At 39.9% G+C, this 18,428-nt stretch overlaps 2 protein-coding genes across 3 annotated transcripts in view; one reads left to right on the top strand and one right to left on the bottom strand.

The window, feature by feature from the left end:
• The window catches only part of LOC124216476 (protein kinase C-binding protein NELL1), a 76,883-nt gene that overhangs the window by 24,179 nt on the left and 34,276 nt on the right, over nt 1-18,428 (top strand). The window lies entirely within an intron of this gene.
• On the bottom strand, nt 14,100-15,952 carry LOC124216477 (cuticle protein 19-like). Its single transcript, XM_046621035.2, has 2 exons — nt 15,820-15,952; nt 14,100-14,730 (listed from the first exon to the last, which is right to left on the bottom strand). Exons 1-2 carry the CDS (start codon nt 15,829-15,831, stop codon nt 14,329-14,331), a joined length of 414 nt encoding a protein of 137 aa, XP_046476991.1. The 5' UTR covers nt 15,832-15,952; the 3' UTR covers nt 14,100-14,328.

Genomic DNA, 18,428 nt, shown 5'->3' with positions numbered 1-18,428 from the left:
AAAAAAAAACACACACACACACAAGGAAAAGGATAACGGCGATGAGGGGCAAAAAACACCCCGCGTATAATTGGACGCTATTAGGTTACGCGCATTCTCGTTACACGGCTAATTTGATGATATTGTATTTCTGCCTGTCGTACCGCACCGTCATACATGAATACAATCTTCTCTCTCTCTCTCTATCTTTCTCCTTGGACGAACCGGCACGTGGTCAGTTTCATACCCCACATTTCAATTGGCCAGTTTTCACTAGTTCGGTATACTCTCCCTTTTTTTTATTTTACTCTAATCTCATTCCGTTCTTATTCTTCAGCTAGTACGTCATAATCTTCAAAGTGATAAATGGTTTTCACTATACGTAAAGTGAAACATGGGGTCTTTCGCAACTGGCCTTTATTTTGGCCATTTAATGAGCTACAAAAATTTTGAAAAAATTCATGCAAGTTCTTTAAGGCTTCTAGTTGAAGATACAATAGTCCCTAGGGTTTTTTTTTTTTTTTTTCGTAGAAACGAGAAAGTCGCGTGCATGCTTGTTTACAAAATATACACATGACAAAGAAATCACGCGAGCACGAAAGACACCGTGTTTCACTTTGAAGGTTAATATTTAAATATTTTTTTTCAGCAATACATATACAGAAATTGAAACACTATTACAAATACTTTTTAAACTGGAATAATACGAGTATTTATAAAAATGTGGTCTTTTTTCTCGTCGAAAAGAATAGGGTCGAATTTTACTTGTGACGGTGAAACATACATATTTGTAGAAAGTTCAAACTATCTTTACATGCAACCCTGAGAATGATTTTTTCTTTTCGCAGTTTGGCAGATTCTGAATCGGACTAATTGTAAAGCCTTTTTAATATTCGTGATACAGGTAAATATAGGTATGTGATGATAGACAATAATGATGTACCAAGCAATTGAACATGTCTCTATAATCGCAGTGAGGTGTGCGCTGTACAGTTTGAGGGGGTGCAATCGATATCAAACTACAATCAAATTGACCCAAATACGCGATTCGACCTTTTTATTATTCCTATCCTGTATCCTATGACTGGTTGCCTGGTTGGTTGATTCGACGGTTCGTTCGTTCCCGGATAAACGACGAATGCTGATCGATAGTCGGCTCAAGCAGAACTGCCTCCCCCCTCCTTTCCAGATGCTCATATAAAAGAGGTCTAATATAATCGGAGAGAAATTGTTCTGCTCTGCACAGATTAAAGAGAGAGAAGAAAATAAAATAAAAACGGTACCAGAGAACAAGTCTAACAATTAAATATACGGTGGCGATGTGCAGGTGAAGCCAAGAGAAAAACAAAAAACGTGAGACTGAACCTAAAAACTGAAATTAAGATGAACCTCGTGACAAAGAACGTGTTTTTTCTCTCATTTTTTCGCTCGATTCAATCTTCTGTTTAATTATCGCAAAGCTCCAATTACAATCAACGATTTGTACATAGGTACCTAGGCATACGTACGTATGTACACTTTCTGGAATGTGAAAATCAGAGGTCTGCATGGAAACGACGAGAGCCTCGGGATACGTGCTGCAGTGCAGTTTGTAGGTACGAGATGTTAAGGGTTTAACTGGGTCGTAGCGCTCCAAATTGTCCCATCCCTTAATCAGCCGTTTTTCTCTTTTACTTTTTATAATTTTCTGTCTTTACTTATTGTTTCTGGTTTTATTTTTTATTTTTTTATTTCACCTGAAATATATTCTGCTTCCTTTTCTCTTCCTCTTTCTCTGATGACGATTTTGCATAAGGATTAAGCACGACGACGCAATCAGAATTCGTTACCATCTACTCTGCATGTTGTAATAGAGAGGCTTAGGAGCGTATGCTTGTACACGTAAGAGCCTAAGCAGTACCAACTTCTTTGGCCGAAGTTTCGTGACAAGTACCAGTGCGTAAATGTTCACGTTACTCTTTTCCAACGTTTCGTATATTGATATTTTCCAATTACATATCGATACAAATAGATTTGATGATAACCGACCGCGAATATCTCATTTTAATGCTCATGGAAATTTCAATGAAAACTTGGCGATAGTGTGTGTAGCTTCTAGAGTTGCCACCCTTGCTACATGCTTGATCACGTGTCTCACGGCGCGTGTGCAGTAGAAATGACATGCGCTGAGTTGAAACGACCGCGCAACCTAACCTAAACCTAACCTAAAACGGTTGCCGAGTTTTTTTTTTTAGATTATGAGGTGTGTATCGTAAATTAGATGGTCAAATGTTCGTTCGTTTTCACGTATTTATTCAGAATGCTTCATTCCACGATACTCGAACTGTTTTTTTTTTTTTTTTTTTTCAATCTCTTACTGCCACTTTACCTTTTTCACCGCATTTACCACACTTTTGTTCGTGATTCTTATAAAAGCCTGTACGTAAGACCCGACTTTGACTAAAAAATTTTTCAAAAACGAAACGATCGAAAAACTTAAAATTCAAAGACATCACTTGTCAATACTAATTAAACGAATCCTGAAAATTCAAATATATTTCTGTTGTTTGAGCGAGATTTCCAAATCTCCTTAAACCTTTGACTCACACATTATTATATAACAAGATAATTTGGAGTCGCAGATTACGAATCTGAAATCAGATTTAAAAAATTCAAGATGGTGTATCCAATACGGTGGACGAAAATTTCAAATATGGTCGAATCCGGTCAAAAAACTCTATGCAGGGGTTTTCGGGGTTACTGAATGGATTCGCCAAACTGAATTTCCGAAATCTGATTACAGATTCGAAATCAGCGGCCCCAAAAACCCTCAGAGCGAGTTTTGTATCCGGATTTAATCGAATTTAAAATTTTTATCCGTTATATTAGACCCGCCATTTTAAATTTTTTAAATCCGACTTCGGATTTGTAACGAGCGACCCCAGAAGCTTATAATTTATGTAAAACATGTATAAGTGTAGAGGAGTAATTTTCTCGGAAATGAATTATTCCTTAAATTTTCACGATTTTTTTAAACCAATTTGTTTCTAACACTAATAGTTTACATCGTATCGCAACAATTACTCTCGAGTATTGAAAACCTATTAATGTACAATCGGAAATAGCAAAAAAACCGCAAAGAAATATTTTCTAACAATACTCACCACTGTGACTCAAAGGGTTAATATAGTTGTAACCTCAAGTTCCATTACCCTCGTTTTCATGGTGCAGAGAGATTTTTTTTATTTTCCCTCTGTTTCAATTCTTCGATCATATATTCTCTGGTACTCCATCTCCTCGAATTTTTGGCCGCACTACTGCCTCAGCTATCGTTAGTTCTCTTCTTATTTTTTCACCCTTCCCTTCGCCATTTTCGGGCTGCACTCGCGTCGTTGTTACACTGCCAACTAGGCTGCGACCTGGAATTTCACCAAATTGTGCTTTACCACACTTTTCTATACACACAGGCGTAACACTTTATCGCACTCCAAGCTATACCGCTGTTGTAACGAATTCAATATCCTTTCGTATGTAAGATATGTAATAAATTGAACGACTTATGTTTTAGCGAAATTATAGATATTTCTAATACCTTTTGCAGGTACCGTCTTCCCTGCAATCTTACGTACAACCATACTCATGTTCGATTACACGAAAGAATTCTTCTCGAATCGTCGACAACATCGATATTGAAAACTTACGAAACGTATTCCCAAAGTAGAATTAAAAGCCTAATGGCACTTGCCTGCAGGCATTTTTGACGAAAATATGAAACATCATCGAGGTAGTGTAGTTTAAACTGAAGGACGGCAAATTCTGTAGACAAATAAGGGTACACAGAATAACCGACGTGGCGCCGATTGATACAAAATTGAATGTTCAAGTTGGTTACACAGTTACATTTATTATATCTCAAGTATGTCAGACAGTGTCTTGAACCAACTGCAGGTGGGAAACTTTACGCTTAACAGCGTGGCCACTCTTATTTGCACTCGAAATCAGCTAACTTTTTATAACCCTAAGATACTCCCCCTCCTCTATAAGAATATAGCATAATCGCCTGCATTCCGTATTATGAGTTCACGTATAAGGCAGCCGGCAGGTAGACACGCGTTCCTCGTCCAGTTGCCACATGACGCCGATGTTCGTTCGTCCGTCGTTGGCGGGGGTCGTCGAAGTGGAAAAAACAAGACCCGGGGGTTGGTTAGAAGACCTTTTTAGCTGCAGGTTCGTTCCTTCCTTTCTTTATATTGTACGTCCTAAGAGTAAGAGGAGACTCTTCGCAAGCTCAAGTGCTTTTACACGCGCTGCACGCAACTCGTGCTGCACTGTAAGCAACGGACGCGTGCCTGCATCGTTCGGTTACAGTGGCGCGGTATTATAACGAGAGAGTGACAGCGCGGCTGGAATGAGTGCCTGCTGAAAACCCTCCTGCACGGCTGCACGTTTATTTTCCTCCTTCGGTTTTCGCGCTTCATGGGTTACGGGGTAGACTTGACGCCGGTTTGTCGCGTGGGCATTTTCTAAGTCATCGTTCAAGGTACAAATCGAATTAGATTAACGTCTCCAACGTCTGTCTGCATCCTTTGATACGTATGTTAAATACAAAAATTCTAATTCAGCACATGATTAAAATTATAAGCTCGTTATCTCTTGTGCATGATGGATCTTACAATAATACCCAGTATCTATGTTCTATGTACACAATCAACTTGAACTGTTATTATAACTTTATTGAGGGTAGATCGAAAATGATAACACTTGCATTGTCGAAAGATGAGGAGAGAAACGATCCGTTTGATTTAAATTTATATGCGAAGGGTTTCGGTACTGATTGTGAGTGTAAATGCTGAGAGGTTGGAACCATGGGTTAAAAACAAGAGGGGGAATGGGAAACCGGTGAGCGCCAGCAGGGGTTGCGCAGGTGAAAGGACGTGCGCAATGCTGCACTCATTTTCAATTTTACATGCCTACGTTTACTCCACGTATGTATTTCACATCCAGCACCTGCGTCACGGTGTTGCGGTACGGTATGGTATAACGTTATAGTGTATTTGCTTGGCCACCTATAGTAACAACTGACTAAATTTCGTTCTATATAGCCATACATGACGGTGTATAAAGACAACAGTTGTGGGTGGAGATCAAATGTACAAGTTGAATAGTTACAGTTTACACGGTAATTGGTAAAGGGAGTGAAAATTAGGACGAGTCATAAATCAAATCGAACTAATTAACTTGCTAAACAGTCTCGAGTTTTCTTCTCTCAGTGTTTCAGTGATCGTCATATCTCACGAACCTCGTCGGGTTCGGTAGTCCTTGTATAAATTGTACCTATCCAGTCATCGTTTGCCTTCCTGCAACTATGATGAATTTAGAATTTGTCGACTATAATTTTATGGCCGTTGTAGATCACGATATACGGCAAGGTATACACTCGTCATGATATTGTATATTAGGCGTGTTTAAATATTATTATGCAAGTATACGCATGGTGATTATGAAAGAAAACGGTAGTCACGGCGATAAATTATAAGTTGGCTGTTTAATTCTGTGTTGTTTTTTTGTCTTTCTTTTTCTTTCCCCATCCTTTTCGGCACGCGGTATTTTTTTTTCTAATTATAGACGAGGGTTAGCCCGGTGCCGAGTTTTCTTCGGAATCATTACAGCAGAGAAGTTGTTTAAATGAGTTAAGAGTCGAAGAACTGTTGTGTGCATGTGTAAGTAAAAGAGGTGGCGGAAGAGAAGGGGGAGGGTGACGTGTAATAAACACGAAACAAGAACGTTGGTTTATGGATGGATCGTAAAACTGCGAGAGTTAATTCCGGAGGTGTTTTCTCTCTACTTCTGTATACGTATGCTATCATCCGCATATGTATGTATGCATGTATAGCTAAAAGTAAACCAAAACCTCGCTTGATGGATGATGTAGGAACTAGGTATGGAGTGTTGCGGTGCGCGGATTTATACACGCACATTCATACATTTTTCTCTTTGATCCTCTTTCTGTCGTTTTCTGTTTCTATCCGCACAGATTTTCAAAAACGCGCCCGGTAGATTTCTCGGAAGCTTGATTTAGTTTAAGATTGAAAATTGGAACAGTATAGGTGTATTATAATTGATTCTGCAGAGAGATGAGAAATTTTTCTCTCTCAATATTCACGGATTTATTCGCCTCCGTTAACAGATCTTGTCTTTTAATCCAAAGCCGTGGAGGAAATGGTGCTGGCGAATTGGAGAAGGCGGAGAAGGTGAAGGAGGAGTAGGAGGCTAAAGAGGAAAGACAGGCTTTAATCTCAAAGATTCTTGGCTGATGTTGGCTGCTCAAGCTGGAGGCTTTATTAAAGGTTACCGACTCGTCTTCAACGCCGTTATTCGACTCCCCCGGGTCTTACTTGCCGCGGGGACGTTGCTGGAGAGCGACTCGCGTGGCGGGGTTGAATGTCTGTCCTCCAACCGGGGAAACCGAACCCTCCTCTTTAAGCCAAGAAAATCAATTTGCTCCCGGTAGAATGGAATGGACGATGTGCTGGGGTCGGGCTCGCTCGTCCCTTCTCTTCCACATCAGCCTCCTCCTCCTCCTCCTCCTCCTCCTCCTCCTCCTCCTACTCCTACTTCGCCACGAGAAATATGGAAGAATAAGGAAAAGAGAATAGAGAAGGAGAATTTACGGTACGAGCATCAATTAGTGAAAGGAAGCGTACGTTGTTCGGAATGGACAGAAGAAGATGGTACATGAAGAGAGAAGTTGCGGACTGTCTAAGCAGGTTGGAACCGGATACAGAACAGAAAAGAAAAGAAGAAAGAAGAAAAGATAGACGAACGAACCAAGAGAGGTGAAGACCCTCAACAACAACTGACTGGGCAAGCCGACTGTCTGCGTGATGCGGATGGATCATGGCATAAGCGTGCTGCAGCCATTTCCGAATTATGTTACCACCAGACTTGAAGGCCTGCTTGCGGCTGCTGAGTCGAGAGGAACATTCCTAACAATCTGGTAAATCAAGTATGAGGTCGGAATTTCTAACGTCAATGCGACGACGAAGTTTTTTGGAAAATACTAGTTTCGAGATTTTAGAATCATCTGAAATTCCGCGGTAAACTCTGCTACGGAGCAAAGTGTTGTGTGAAGGAAACTATGTATTACTTCAATATCGTAAAAGTGAAGCAAAAGGATGCGGAGAAGTTTATACACTGAAGGAAATTCAAACACATGACGAAAAATTGTTTTTAACCTTGACTCGAGGTTAATATAAGTTATCAAAAATCACACCGAGAGCATACAGAAGTGCTCAACACTTGACTACTGTGTTTTGAACAGTAAGAGTAGCTATTATTATCGAGGTTCCAAAGACCTCTCGCAACCTGCATGCATTCACCGTACACATATTTTCCTCTCATCGTCAGTGGATCGTAGTTTGAATGATCGTGCCACGCTGCAGCTGTGTGGGTATATATTATGTGCGAAACACAAAAGCCAGGATGCGGCAGCTAAATGCACAACCAGTCAGTCGACTGCCGGCAAAACGAAGGGTTTGAACAATTATATATAAGAGGATCTATTGTGTAGTTTCTACACACTTGTTTACTCTTCAACCAGCAGCCAGCAGCGGCTACACTCGGAAGTTCTGACTCCCTCCTTCTCAATTTCGCGAGCCTTGGATGATGACGCTGATTAATGGATCGGTTTAAAAAGAGAGAAAAAGAGAGAGAGAGAAAGAGATAAGAACTCTCTGGTCTTCAAATCCCGCGCATCGATTCACTTTTATAAATGGCTTTCTAACGGTTTGTGATCATACAATATGAACAAATATTGGCTGTACACCCAAAGTCTTTCGTTTGAACGATTTTCCACGATTTACACATCTGTTACAGTATCGATGGTTAAGCCATACATTGTACTGGGGAAGAATTGAAGAGGATTAAAGCAGCACCGTAGAGGGAATACATGGTAGACGTTTGTATCGCAAGTTGCGACACTTACGGACGGTGGTCCCAGTACCGATATTGAAATACACGATGCACATTGTACGGATTTTCCATCAAAGACGATTCCTGTGCATGAGATGGTGTAGATTCAGTAAGTGAAATTCAACGCATGCAGGGATGGATGGTAGTTAGCTGGTAATATATAAACTCCTCGAGGGTCGAAGGGGGGGATGGATGGTGGTTGTGGTTGTGGGGGGCTTGGGGCCGGGGTTGGTTCGTGGTTCTCCGAGTTCACTGGCGCAATGCGGGGTGGCCAGACAATATGGCGGCCCCCACTTCTCTGTCACGGCCTACAGAAAGATTTTCACATTCCTGTACGGCACGAATGTGTTTCGTCTGTCGCACCTTCACGGTGGACTGCGTACGTGTGTGCCTTGAGAAATTCACGCAATGAGATATCGATGCACCGCGGAAGAAAAAAGCCTATCTATTCGGGAGGATAATAATTGGCTAAGAAGCTACCGCGAAATGACGAACTTTGCGGTAATGAAAATCGAAACGGCTAAAGTGGAAAGAAATAATTCAACCTCATCCTCGCTATTGCTGTCCTAATTGCTTTAAGGACAGGCACGTGTAACGCTGAAACTATGCTAGAGTATTGATCAATTCCATCAGTGAAAAGTATTGATTGCTCGTCTATATACTTGGCTGGACAAACTTCTTGGACGTTACTTACGTTAGGCGGATAAATGTATCGATGTCTTTAACCTTAACCATCGTTTTAGTCGTACATGTGTATTATCTGTCGGTAAGCAGAAATAAACTTGTATGAATTATGGAACGAATGACAGACAGACGTTGAAAAACAACCCCGTCCCCAATAATTTTGTGATTATTATACTAATAGGAAAAAGTACGATTGCCAGTCTCGTTGCAAGGCGGTTAAGAAGATGACAGACCAAGCGATTACCATACGTTCTCTAGGGTTATGAGGCATTCAAACCGTTTCGTTACTTACTTCACTCACTTCGATTGCTTCGTGTCGTGAAATGTTCTTTAAAACGTCGTCCATCCGTTAAACTGGCTCGGCTAACCAAGCTCCAGTTTTTTCTTCTTCTTCCTTTACCTTGTGAAAGTCACTTTATGGTTGATGTTTCGTCCTTGATCGCGATTCAGGATTTGATACAAAAATCTGCACCGCAGCAGCTGGAAATAAGTAGTAGCAGCATCGCGTACAATCTCAGTGCGCAGTGATATCGGTCCGTGTAGGGTCAGCCAACAACTTGACGCAGCGTCAATGCGCTCAGAGTTCCTTCTAGTGCTGTGGGGTTAATCGATTAATCGGCAGCTTCGATTAATCGACTTTTTTGATTACTCGTTTTTTCGATTAATCGATTAATCGAAGTTGCCTCACAATCATTCTGCAGGTCAATCGGTATATGAATCAAAACCGTCGGTTAATTGATGGGAAAAACAATTAATCGATTAATCGCACAGCGCTAGTTCCTTCGATCCGCGCCCGGAACTCTCTGATTAAAATATTTCAGCGACTGCTGCCGGTAATGACTGAAATATCTGAGATAACAGTTGAACCATTTCCAGTATCACATTTACCCTGATGGCCACTCTGCTACTCGATTCTGAGATTGCTCCACCGATCATTGATTGAATATTAACGATCCTCTTTCGCCGTTCGCACATCAATTACCGGGGGGAATAATGGAAGGTGGACCCTTGGCTTGAAAGTTCCTTAACAAGATTTGTTAAAGTTTTATCAGGTGTACAGTCCGTTCGAAAGTCTGGCAGGACGAAAAAACTGAGTAACAGTGGGGTAGATTTATCGAGTGAATTAAGTTCTGATCAGTTCTATCCAACAACTATCTATCTCTCTTGGCACGAAAAAAAGCTGTCGACCATGTCAATTAATCAATTCAAACGAAACCATGGATATGATTTATTGAAATTAGATGTACGGTAAAGTTTTTTTCACAGCCAAGGAAGGAAGAATAGAATTATATGATGAAAAGTCCCTGATAAATTCAGAGCGCTTTATCCGTTATTTGCAGCGGGAAAATCTGTTGATTTCTTGTTTTGCTGTTCCGAATAATATTTTTTCTCCCACCAAACTCAACTCGATCAACCTCGATAGCACTTGCTTGTTATTTATTCCATTATTATTCTCTCGTCTGGATATTGTTTTCGACTTGACTGTACGCCCGATAGATCTTTAAATATTCAGGCTGTTCGAGGTGCAAGCTAGCTAGTCGGGAATTTCGGAGCGTACGGCACGTGCCACTGATCGTTAGTCGCTGGCTAGCACAAAGTGTCGATAACCACCCAAGTACCTGCCTACCTCTTCTCTCGTAATTCGAAACTCAAAGTTCGGTTGTTTGGTTGTATTAGACTCGCAGCTTGCCTATACTTTATGATCGGCGCTGATGAGTTTCACATAATTCAGACAGATATCACGAGGATGATTATTAATAACATAACAATATAATCGTCGTCGATTTTGCTGTAAGCATCAGTGTATTAAGGTAATGAATGAAACGGGAATAATGAAATTATACAAGAAATAAAGAGATAGAGAGCGAGAGAAGTGAAGCCTTTCTTTCCACAAATTGGGAAAATTACCGAGAATCATCGTCATCATCATCATAATCATCTCGTGATTGTTACTGTTGTTTGGACAATTCTTATTAATGTTGTTGTCGAAGAGCAGAAGGAACGGCATTTTTACTTGCATGCACCTAACCCTTCCATTTCGGGGAAACAACATCGATACTTGGAAAATTGCGAGCTGTTTATGAGATTTTTGGACATACTTATTTCAAATTGATACCTACAACCCCCAACGACCCAACCTTGAAAAACCCGTTTCCGATGTGAGAGAACTAGTCTTAAAACCAACATGTTTGAAAAATTTCTGACAGTACAATATACGCTGAATTATGAGCTGACGAGACATCATGTTTTCACTACATGCATTAAATACGCACAGAATTAAACAATTCAAAAAATTGCCCTTGATCTTCATTTAAGGTGAAAATAAAGCATCCAAAACGTCATTGCGACTATTTAAATGGTAAAGACCACCATATTTTGGGTGAATCAGACCATAAATTAAGGCTGACAATCTACACAACCATGGAAAGTATTTAATAAGGCATTTTTGAATAATTACGGTTTTCTGCGTTCAATAATAATCAATGGCTTATAATCGAGCGAAAATTGCGACGTCAGCTCTTGCCACCGATAAGTTGAAAATATGTTTTTTCGCAGTTGGTCACCGAAGTTAAAATTTATAACGTTTCAAACCTGAAAACTTCACGGATCGTTCTTAGCCCTAAAACGATAACGTTATTGTTTTTTTTTTTTTTTTTCATCTACTTCAGTAAGGGGGGATGAAAAAAAGCTCCAATCTTGTAAATTCCATCTCTCGGGTACATCGCATCGTTCATGGTCCTGCAGGGTTTCATTTTCTTCGTTTTTTTTAATAAAGAATCACGTGGGCCAAAAAACTTTTCTTACTCTCGGTTAATGAAATTGAATTTGTGAGTTTCTCGTGTCGAAAACGCAAGTTGTTGTCTTGCGGCGGGAAACTTAACTTCGCGTGGGGTGTATTTTCACCCCCTCCCCCCGTTACCTAGGGTTACCTAGGGTCAAAACTACCGAAACTTATGCCGTTAGAAAAATTAGAAAATCGGGAAAAACATAGTCCTCAAACGTGAAACACAGCAAAAGTGTGATCCTGGGAATCGCGGAAAGTGAGGAAAGCCGTAAGAGTTGAAAATTTTCAAGAAAATTGATATTGCCGGCCACAACGCCGTCTGGCACGCTTTCCAGATACAACGTACGTATTTCCACTGCGGAATTAAATAAATATCAAAAGAATTCGGCTCTTTCATCAGAAGAATATTAAGAAATGTATGTAAATGACGTTACAAAGTTTTGTTGCACCCTTTCGTCATTCCAAATTACCGAATTATATGGTGGTGGTGAAAAAAGCTAGTACGTATAAAAAAAAAACTATATCCTCGTTAGCAATTCACTTAATTCTGGAGTAGAAATACATAAATTTTATGTATATCAAACGTGTGCAGGTACAATGTAAAAAAAAAAAAAAAAAATAAAAATGCTCTGTATACTTCTACTTCTAGAATATTTTTTGTATCAATCTAACACTATTTGATTTCAATCTAATACTACCTATCATCAATCTGGGACGATCGCTCGCTTTCAAAACGATTTTTCTAACTTTCTCTGTGTCTCTATCTTTTCACAGTCACGTGTTTAAACTTTTTACACCAACAGCCGTCGATTTATACGAAAATCAAATTCTCAAGGGTACGAGTGGTTCAAATTGGTATGAAAGATGCTATTTTTGAGAATTCAGTGCTTTGAAGGTACTACAACCACCTGAAAAAGTTTCAATTGAATTATGAATGGTGAATTACAAAACTCGGCGATCTGGCACGGACTGTCCCACGTACGATGTTGCGAAGAGACCCGTATTGTTTTGGTTTTCTAGTAACTATAAAAGAATGAAATTGCTCTGAAAAACGAAAATGAGCTTTTTGATCACAATTGCCTGTATCGCTATAAAAATGTCGGCTATGATGGCTTATTTATGCTGAAAATATATTCGGAATAGAGAATCTCCTTGAAAATCAGCTGAATTCATGCATGTGAAACGCGGTATAGTTTCCTTATCACAAAATGGATGAAATACATTTTCACGACGTAATTGCGTGTCACACACTTGGGATCAACTACATTCGGATTGACAAACGGATGAATTTGAACTTCAACATGAATTTCAACGTTCTATCGATGGAAAATTCCCATCACGTCATAAGATGATGTAAAAATACTACCATTGAGATTAATGGATGATGACGGAAGGTCAACTGTACATAACGCAATGAAACTATTATTGAAAAAATTCAGGTCGCTTTATCTTGGAACCTTGCGAATTGCAAGATATCTGAAAAGCATAAATTTTTGAGTTCGACGAATTGCGAAGCAAATTCACTTACGATATGAGCAAGTATTTCGGAATTCTGTTTTTATCCGTGGTTGCAGTTCAGAAATCAAGGCTGCTTGGAGTTTACAGAATATTCTACCATCAAAGATTTTGCTAATACGTCGATTTAAAGTCCAGTTCTCTTTTCGCGGTAACGGGTTTCGAGGGGTGGGTGCAAATAAAAAATCAGAACCACGATGTCCAGTCAAAGCCTTCTCAAATATGTTGATTTTAATACTAGTTCTCTCCTAGCAGAAACGGGTTTTTAAAGGGTGAGTCGTTGGGGGTTGTGGGTATCAATTCGAAACAAGTATATCCAAAAGGCTCATAAATAGTTAATGATTTTGTAATTTTACAAAAAAAAATTTCTCCCGTTCCTTTACTGTCTTACCTTACCCAGGTGTTTCAGCTCAAAATTCGGAATTTTATTATTCCAAAAGCTCATCGATAGCTCATAATTCTGGTATTTTCAATTTCTTATCATCATATTTTTTTAGCAGCGGGGACTGACTACTTACGTAACTGAACCCCACACTCAAAATTGCTGATTTCTACTCGACCGGTTGAGCTCGAAAATCGGGAATTGATTATTACGAGTGCTCATAAATTGCTCGTAATTTTCCATGTATCGATATTTTTTTGTCGCCAAAGTGGCGGGCTGGGTAGTTATAGGTGGCATTTATCCGTAATTCAAGGAAATGTTCACCTTCGTTGTCTCTTTCTATCTTTGTCTCCATTTCTCTGTACACAGGTACTAACTGCGTGTATACTTTTGTATACAATTTTTGCAACGCAGAAAAGGAGATTCGTCGAAATATAAGAAGAGAGACGGTATTTCCCCACTTACGCAACGAACGAAAGAACGATATTCTATACTAGACATTCGTTATAGGTATAAGAAAGTATTGAACGGGGGTGTTCCCTGCCCACGAAGGAAGGGTGTGTTCAACGCTGTACGCTCAACTTCCGGTTTCTTCTCGATTCGAGTGTGCACTAGCTGTGCCTGACACACACAACCGGCCGACCTTATATATCTCCGAAACTAATTTTATTAATCATTAACACTATTAACAACTCACTTCGGAGTGAAAAGAGGAACGCCACAAATTACACCCACATGTGTAAATAGTAATGGAAACTTTGTGGGGGGAGGGGATTAAAAATAAAAAAAAATAATTCGTTCATCTCAGAGAAGAAAAAACGGTAACAATTTATTGATCAGTCGTCTACTGATCTCGATGGTACAATTGTACAATAACAACGATTTATATACAGAGTAAAAGAGCAAAAATAATCAACAACGCGGGTATATTTACATCACAACAATTATCGTACGATCATTGAACAGCGTGAGTTAATTGACGACGATGCGATTCGGCTCATCGCCGTCTTGATTTTCTTTTAGTTTGGAATTCTTAGTGGTGATGGTGACCGTGTCCACCACCGGAGTGATCGTTTCCATTACTGTTGTGGACCACAGCGTGGAATCCACTCTTGTCGGCGTGGTATTTTACCGTTCTCACGTTGCCGCCCGGCTCGTGGAGGGAATATTCACCAGCGACGTTCTTTCCGTCTCGGTGCTCCTTTTGGCTGTGGAAATCCTTCGTGTGGTGGTCCTCGACTCCGTATCCGAAATCATATTTCGGGTGGGCGACGTAGTCGACGTGATGGTGACCGTGCTTTCCCTTCCATGATACTTCATGGTGCGGTCCTACCACGGGACCGTGGAAATGCTGGTGCGAATGCGCCTTGTGACACGATGCGTCATCCACCGCCATAAGCGTTCCTATTATCGCCACAGCCGCAATAAGGATCATCTGCGAATGAAAGGATAGGAAAATACGTGTCAAGTTATCGCGCGTTAATGGATATTGCATAAACCGATGACTTGGAAGTGTTTCGATGTTGATTTATTCATTTTTTTCTCAAGTCGAAACTGGAGCTCGTTATTTTAAGGTCGAGAGTTTCGTGATCGGGGGCTTATGGGACTTGTTAGAATCAGGCCAAAACAGTGCGATGAAACAATAACGTTATAGAACAAAGGTCTGCCAAGTTAGAATGACGACACTTATAATGATTCGGTACAATTCATTCACGTTTGAAGTAAGCTGTTGTTCGTCGGAAACGAACAAGGACTATGGATTTTTTATAATGGAGAAATTGTAGAATAATCTGATTTCTCCGATGTCTTTAATATTGCGAAGTGTTCAGAATTCAAGTTCAGTGCCTTATGAGGATGAAGTTAGTAACGTTAGAGTAACCGCGCAGCTTTAGGAAAAATCGTTACTTCGCACATTTAGGATTGACCGAAATTTAGTAGACTATGATAAACAAAACATACTCATATATTTCGAAGAGTCAACACCCTGAAAGCCATTCGGAAATTGCACAATAATGATTTTTTACCTCGACGTTTGAGTACGTTATCGTTACTAACTTCAGCCTCGTAGTGCTTTAATATCTCTTCCCGGATCACTAATTGTAAGACTCTTTCAATTATAGATTTATAAGTGGATCAGCTTCGGCGACACTTCTCAAACCTTTGTTTCAACACTATCTGCCTACCATTTAACCTTACGAGTCAGCGGTAAAATTTGATCAAGCGTTCATGGAAATGACGCGAGAATGTGTTTTTCAACCGAGGCTGAAGCCAATAACCAGAATTAGCAGCCAAACGTTCTAACGTTCGAATAAGTTAGTGAAGTTCAAAAATAAAATTTTGTGAACTTTTATAGAATTATGAGGATATAATTAAACAGGATTTTTCTAGTTCCAAAAAGTTCAACACGTTTTCCGTCTAACTCTGGCTTATAGCTTTAGCTTCATGTATTTCAAGGGCGAGAAAAACTGTTGCAAATCATTTGATTAAAAAACAGACGGTATCAGAAGCCAACAAGTATCTTTACCTTGGACGTCATGTTCTCGGGTTCTACAATATCACCGAATTATCACTGTCGATTAAACGTATGATACTGCTGTGTAGCGACTTAATGAATTGTGACGATCATGTCGGATAGGAGCGTAGTTTATATAGGTGCGTGTCTGGGGGTCCTGCGGAAAACAACCGGGGTTGAGCAACCTGTCCAATTGTTACGTTACGGTACGTATTTCGGGATAGAAGGAGGTGGAATTGGATATATCGGGTAAATAATTGAGAGTGCGAATATAACGTCATACCGGTCAGCTTCGTAAGTCGCCGAGTGCAATACCCCAGCAGCAGTACAGTAGCAGTACCTAGTCGATAAAAAGTTTTATCCACGTGAAACTCTCCTCGGCATTATAACTGCTCTTGCGGAACGTCAAGTGTCGGGCAATAATAATTATAACTATTACAAGCTGGCTACTGTGTCCCGATTACGAATTATGACCACCTCTCTCTTTCTACAATACTTCGCCCTCTCCCCCCCCCCCCCCCCCCCCCCCCGGTCCTCGGCTCTCATTGTCGGTGCCGATTGCGTTTTCAAATCAATCAGCTATCGGTGTTATAATAACAGTGCACTCTATGATGTAACGACGCGGTATTAAACATTTACATAAACTGTAGAAACTTTAGGAAAAAAGAGGGAGAGAAAAAAATGGGAGAGATTAAAATCTGAGCAGTCTAATGACACGATTATGTGTGGCATAATAATTTGTTTATATAATATACATATATGTGGATAATACTTGTGTACAAAGAAATGGCCTGACTTATTTACTGATTACTAGAGATTTTTGTTATTGCTTAGAGTTTAGTTAGTCACACTTTACGATGTTATAGGTACGTATAACAACGCCGATCGCGTGGTATGATCGCAATCTTTTAATAGTATTATAATTGTATCATTTCTTTCCTGGTCAACTCACGTGTTTCTTTTTCTTGAACATTGAGTATTATTATACTGTATATTAGAAAACTTTCGATAGAGAGTTCTTATGCTCTGTATTCGATTATAGACGTATATTTGCATATCTATAATGCGAATTATTTTACAACCTGTTACCTACAACGTTCAGAATAAATGGAAAGTAAATAAGAAATTATAAACAAGATGAGAAAATTCAGTGGTATAAAGTAATTACAGAGCAACAGAAAAAGCAGTTGATGCAGAAAAATTGTGTTCACTGATTCGTATTTTGTGGTTTTTTTTTTTTTTCTCCAATTTTTCTTATTCCCTCTGTTGAAATTAATCCTTCACAGTCAAAGTATATATTCCTTGGTTTTCTGCCTGCGGATCAGAGAAGATAAGAGAAGAGAGTGGGAAGGGATGGAATGGAATGGAATGGGGATGTAAAAAGGAAGGAAAAGTAAGGGTGGTGATACTTTTGTTGGCTCAACTCGTCGCGGGAAACGGGAACAGAACAGCAACGGGAGTAGCAGCCTTTGGCACTTTCGGTATTACAAATGCCTACATACATGGGTGCGCATATGTATGTCCATAGATACATAGATACGTACCAAGAGAGCCGTAACAATAAGTTATGTAATGCGAGAACGAGAGTCATGGCTGAAGCTCCTCGCATTTTCCCCCAACCAGCTCGAAATTACACGGCTTAATGGTCGTCCAATATATGCTTTAGATACCTGCAGGACACCGTAGGCTCTGACAGATAATATGGTTTGTGTAATCGGTATGTATATAACTCGCAAATATAAGAAAATTGTACAGTATAATATTCTTATATTTGTATGAGATTGAAAGAAAACATTTGTGCGAAAGTAGTTTATTTTCACAATTTCTCGGGTAATGATGGAGAGGAGGATTCATGATCGCACCCCAGGAGTCCTCATGCCTGTGGAGTTGAGGAGCATATTCCTTGGGGGATATTATTATTACTCTCCCTCTGTCTAATGGAATCTCGGTACAAAGTTCCTGCGCAATTAGCAACCCCCCAGGGAGTTGACCATAGGGTGCAAAATGAAACAAGAAGTAAAAAGAGGAGAAGCATTAGGTCCAGAGATTCAATATCACACCAATTTATTTTCATCCCCGTATAGTTTATATCTTGTAATCCACAGTCGGAAACGAATGTCTGATTCACCGTAGAACATTGTAAGGAATGGTTTCCCCTAATTTCGATACAGTGACTCACTAAGTTTCATCCAATCCTATCCTCCTTGGTTTCAACCACCATTCAACCACAATGGTTGGAGTGCAATACTTTGTTGTGTACGTAGCATTATAAACGGTTAGAATCGTCATCAGGACTGTAGCGTTACAAGTTTATAGTTTTAGTTTTAAAGATGAATCTCTACCGTATATTTCTTCTTCTTCTTTTGCTCATTTTACTTCTACCAGTTCTTGTTACTACACTACCATCAAACTTTTCCGGTTACGGTTTATGGCACAAAACTTGTACACCCAAAGTATACAACGTACACGGTAAAGAACCGAGTACATGACGTATCTATGTATAATAACGCGGTTCGTTCACCGTTCGTGTACCATTTATATCAGAGACTGGACCGGCGAATGCACAGGGGTCGGAGTTTGCCTCTGACAAGACGTTGTTGGGCCTTTTAACCCAAAGCGTG

Source organism: Neodiprion pinetum, chromosome 4 (assembly GCF_021155775.2).
Source record: "Neodiprion pinetum isolate iyNeoPine1 chromosome 4, iyNeoPine1.2, whole genome shotgun sequence".
Lineage (NCBI taxonomy): Eukaryota > Metazoa > Arthropoda > Insecta > Hymenoptera > Diprionidae > Neodiprion > Neodiprion pinetum.
The sequence above is the reverse complement of the archived record's forward strand: the minus strand, read 5'-3'. Positions and strand labels throughout refer to the sequence as shown.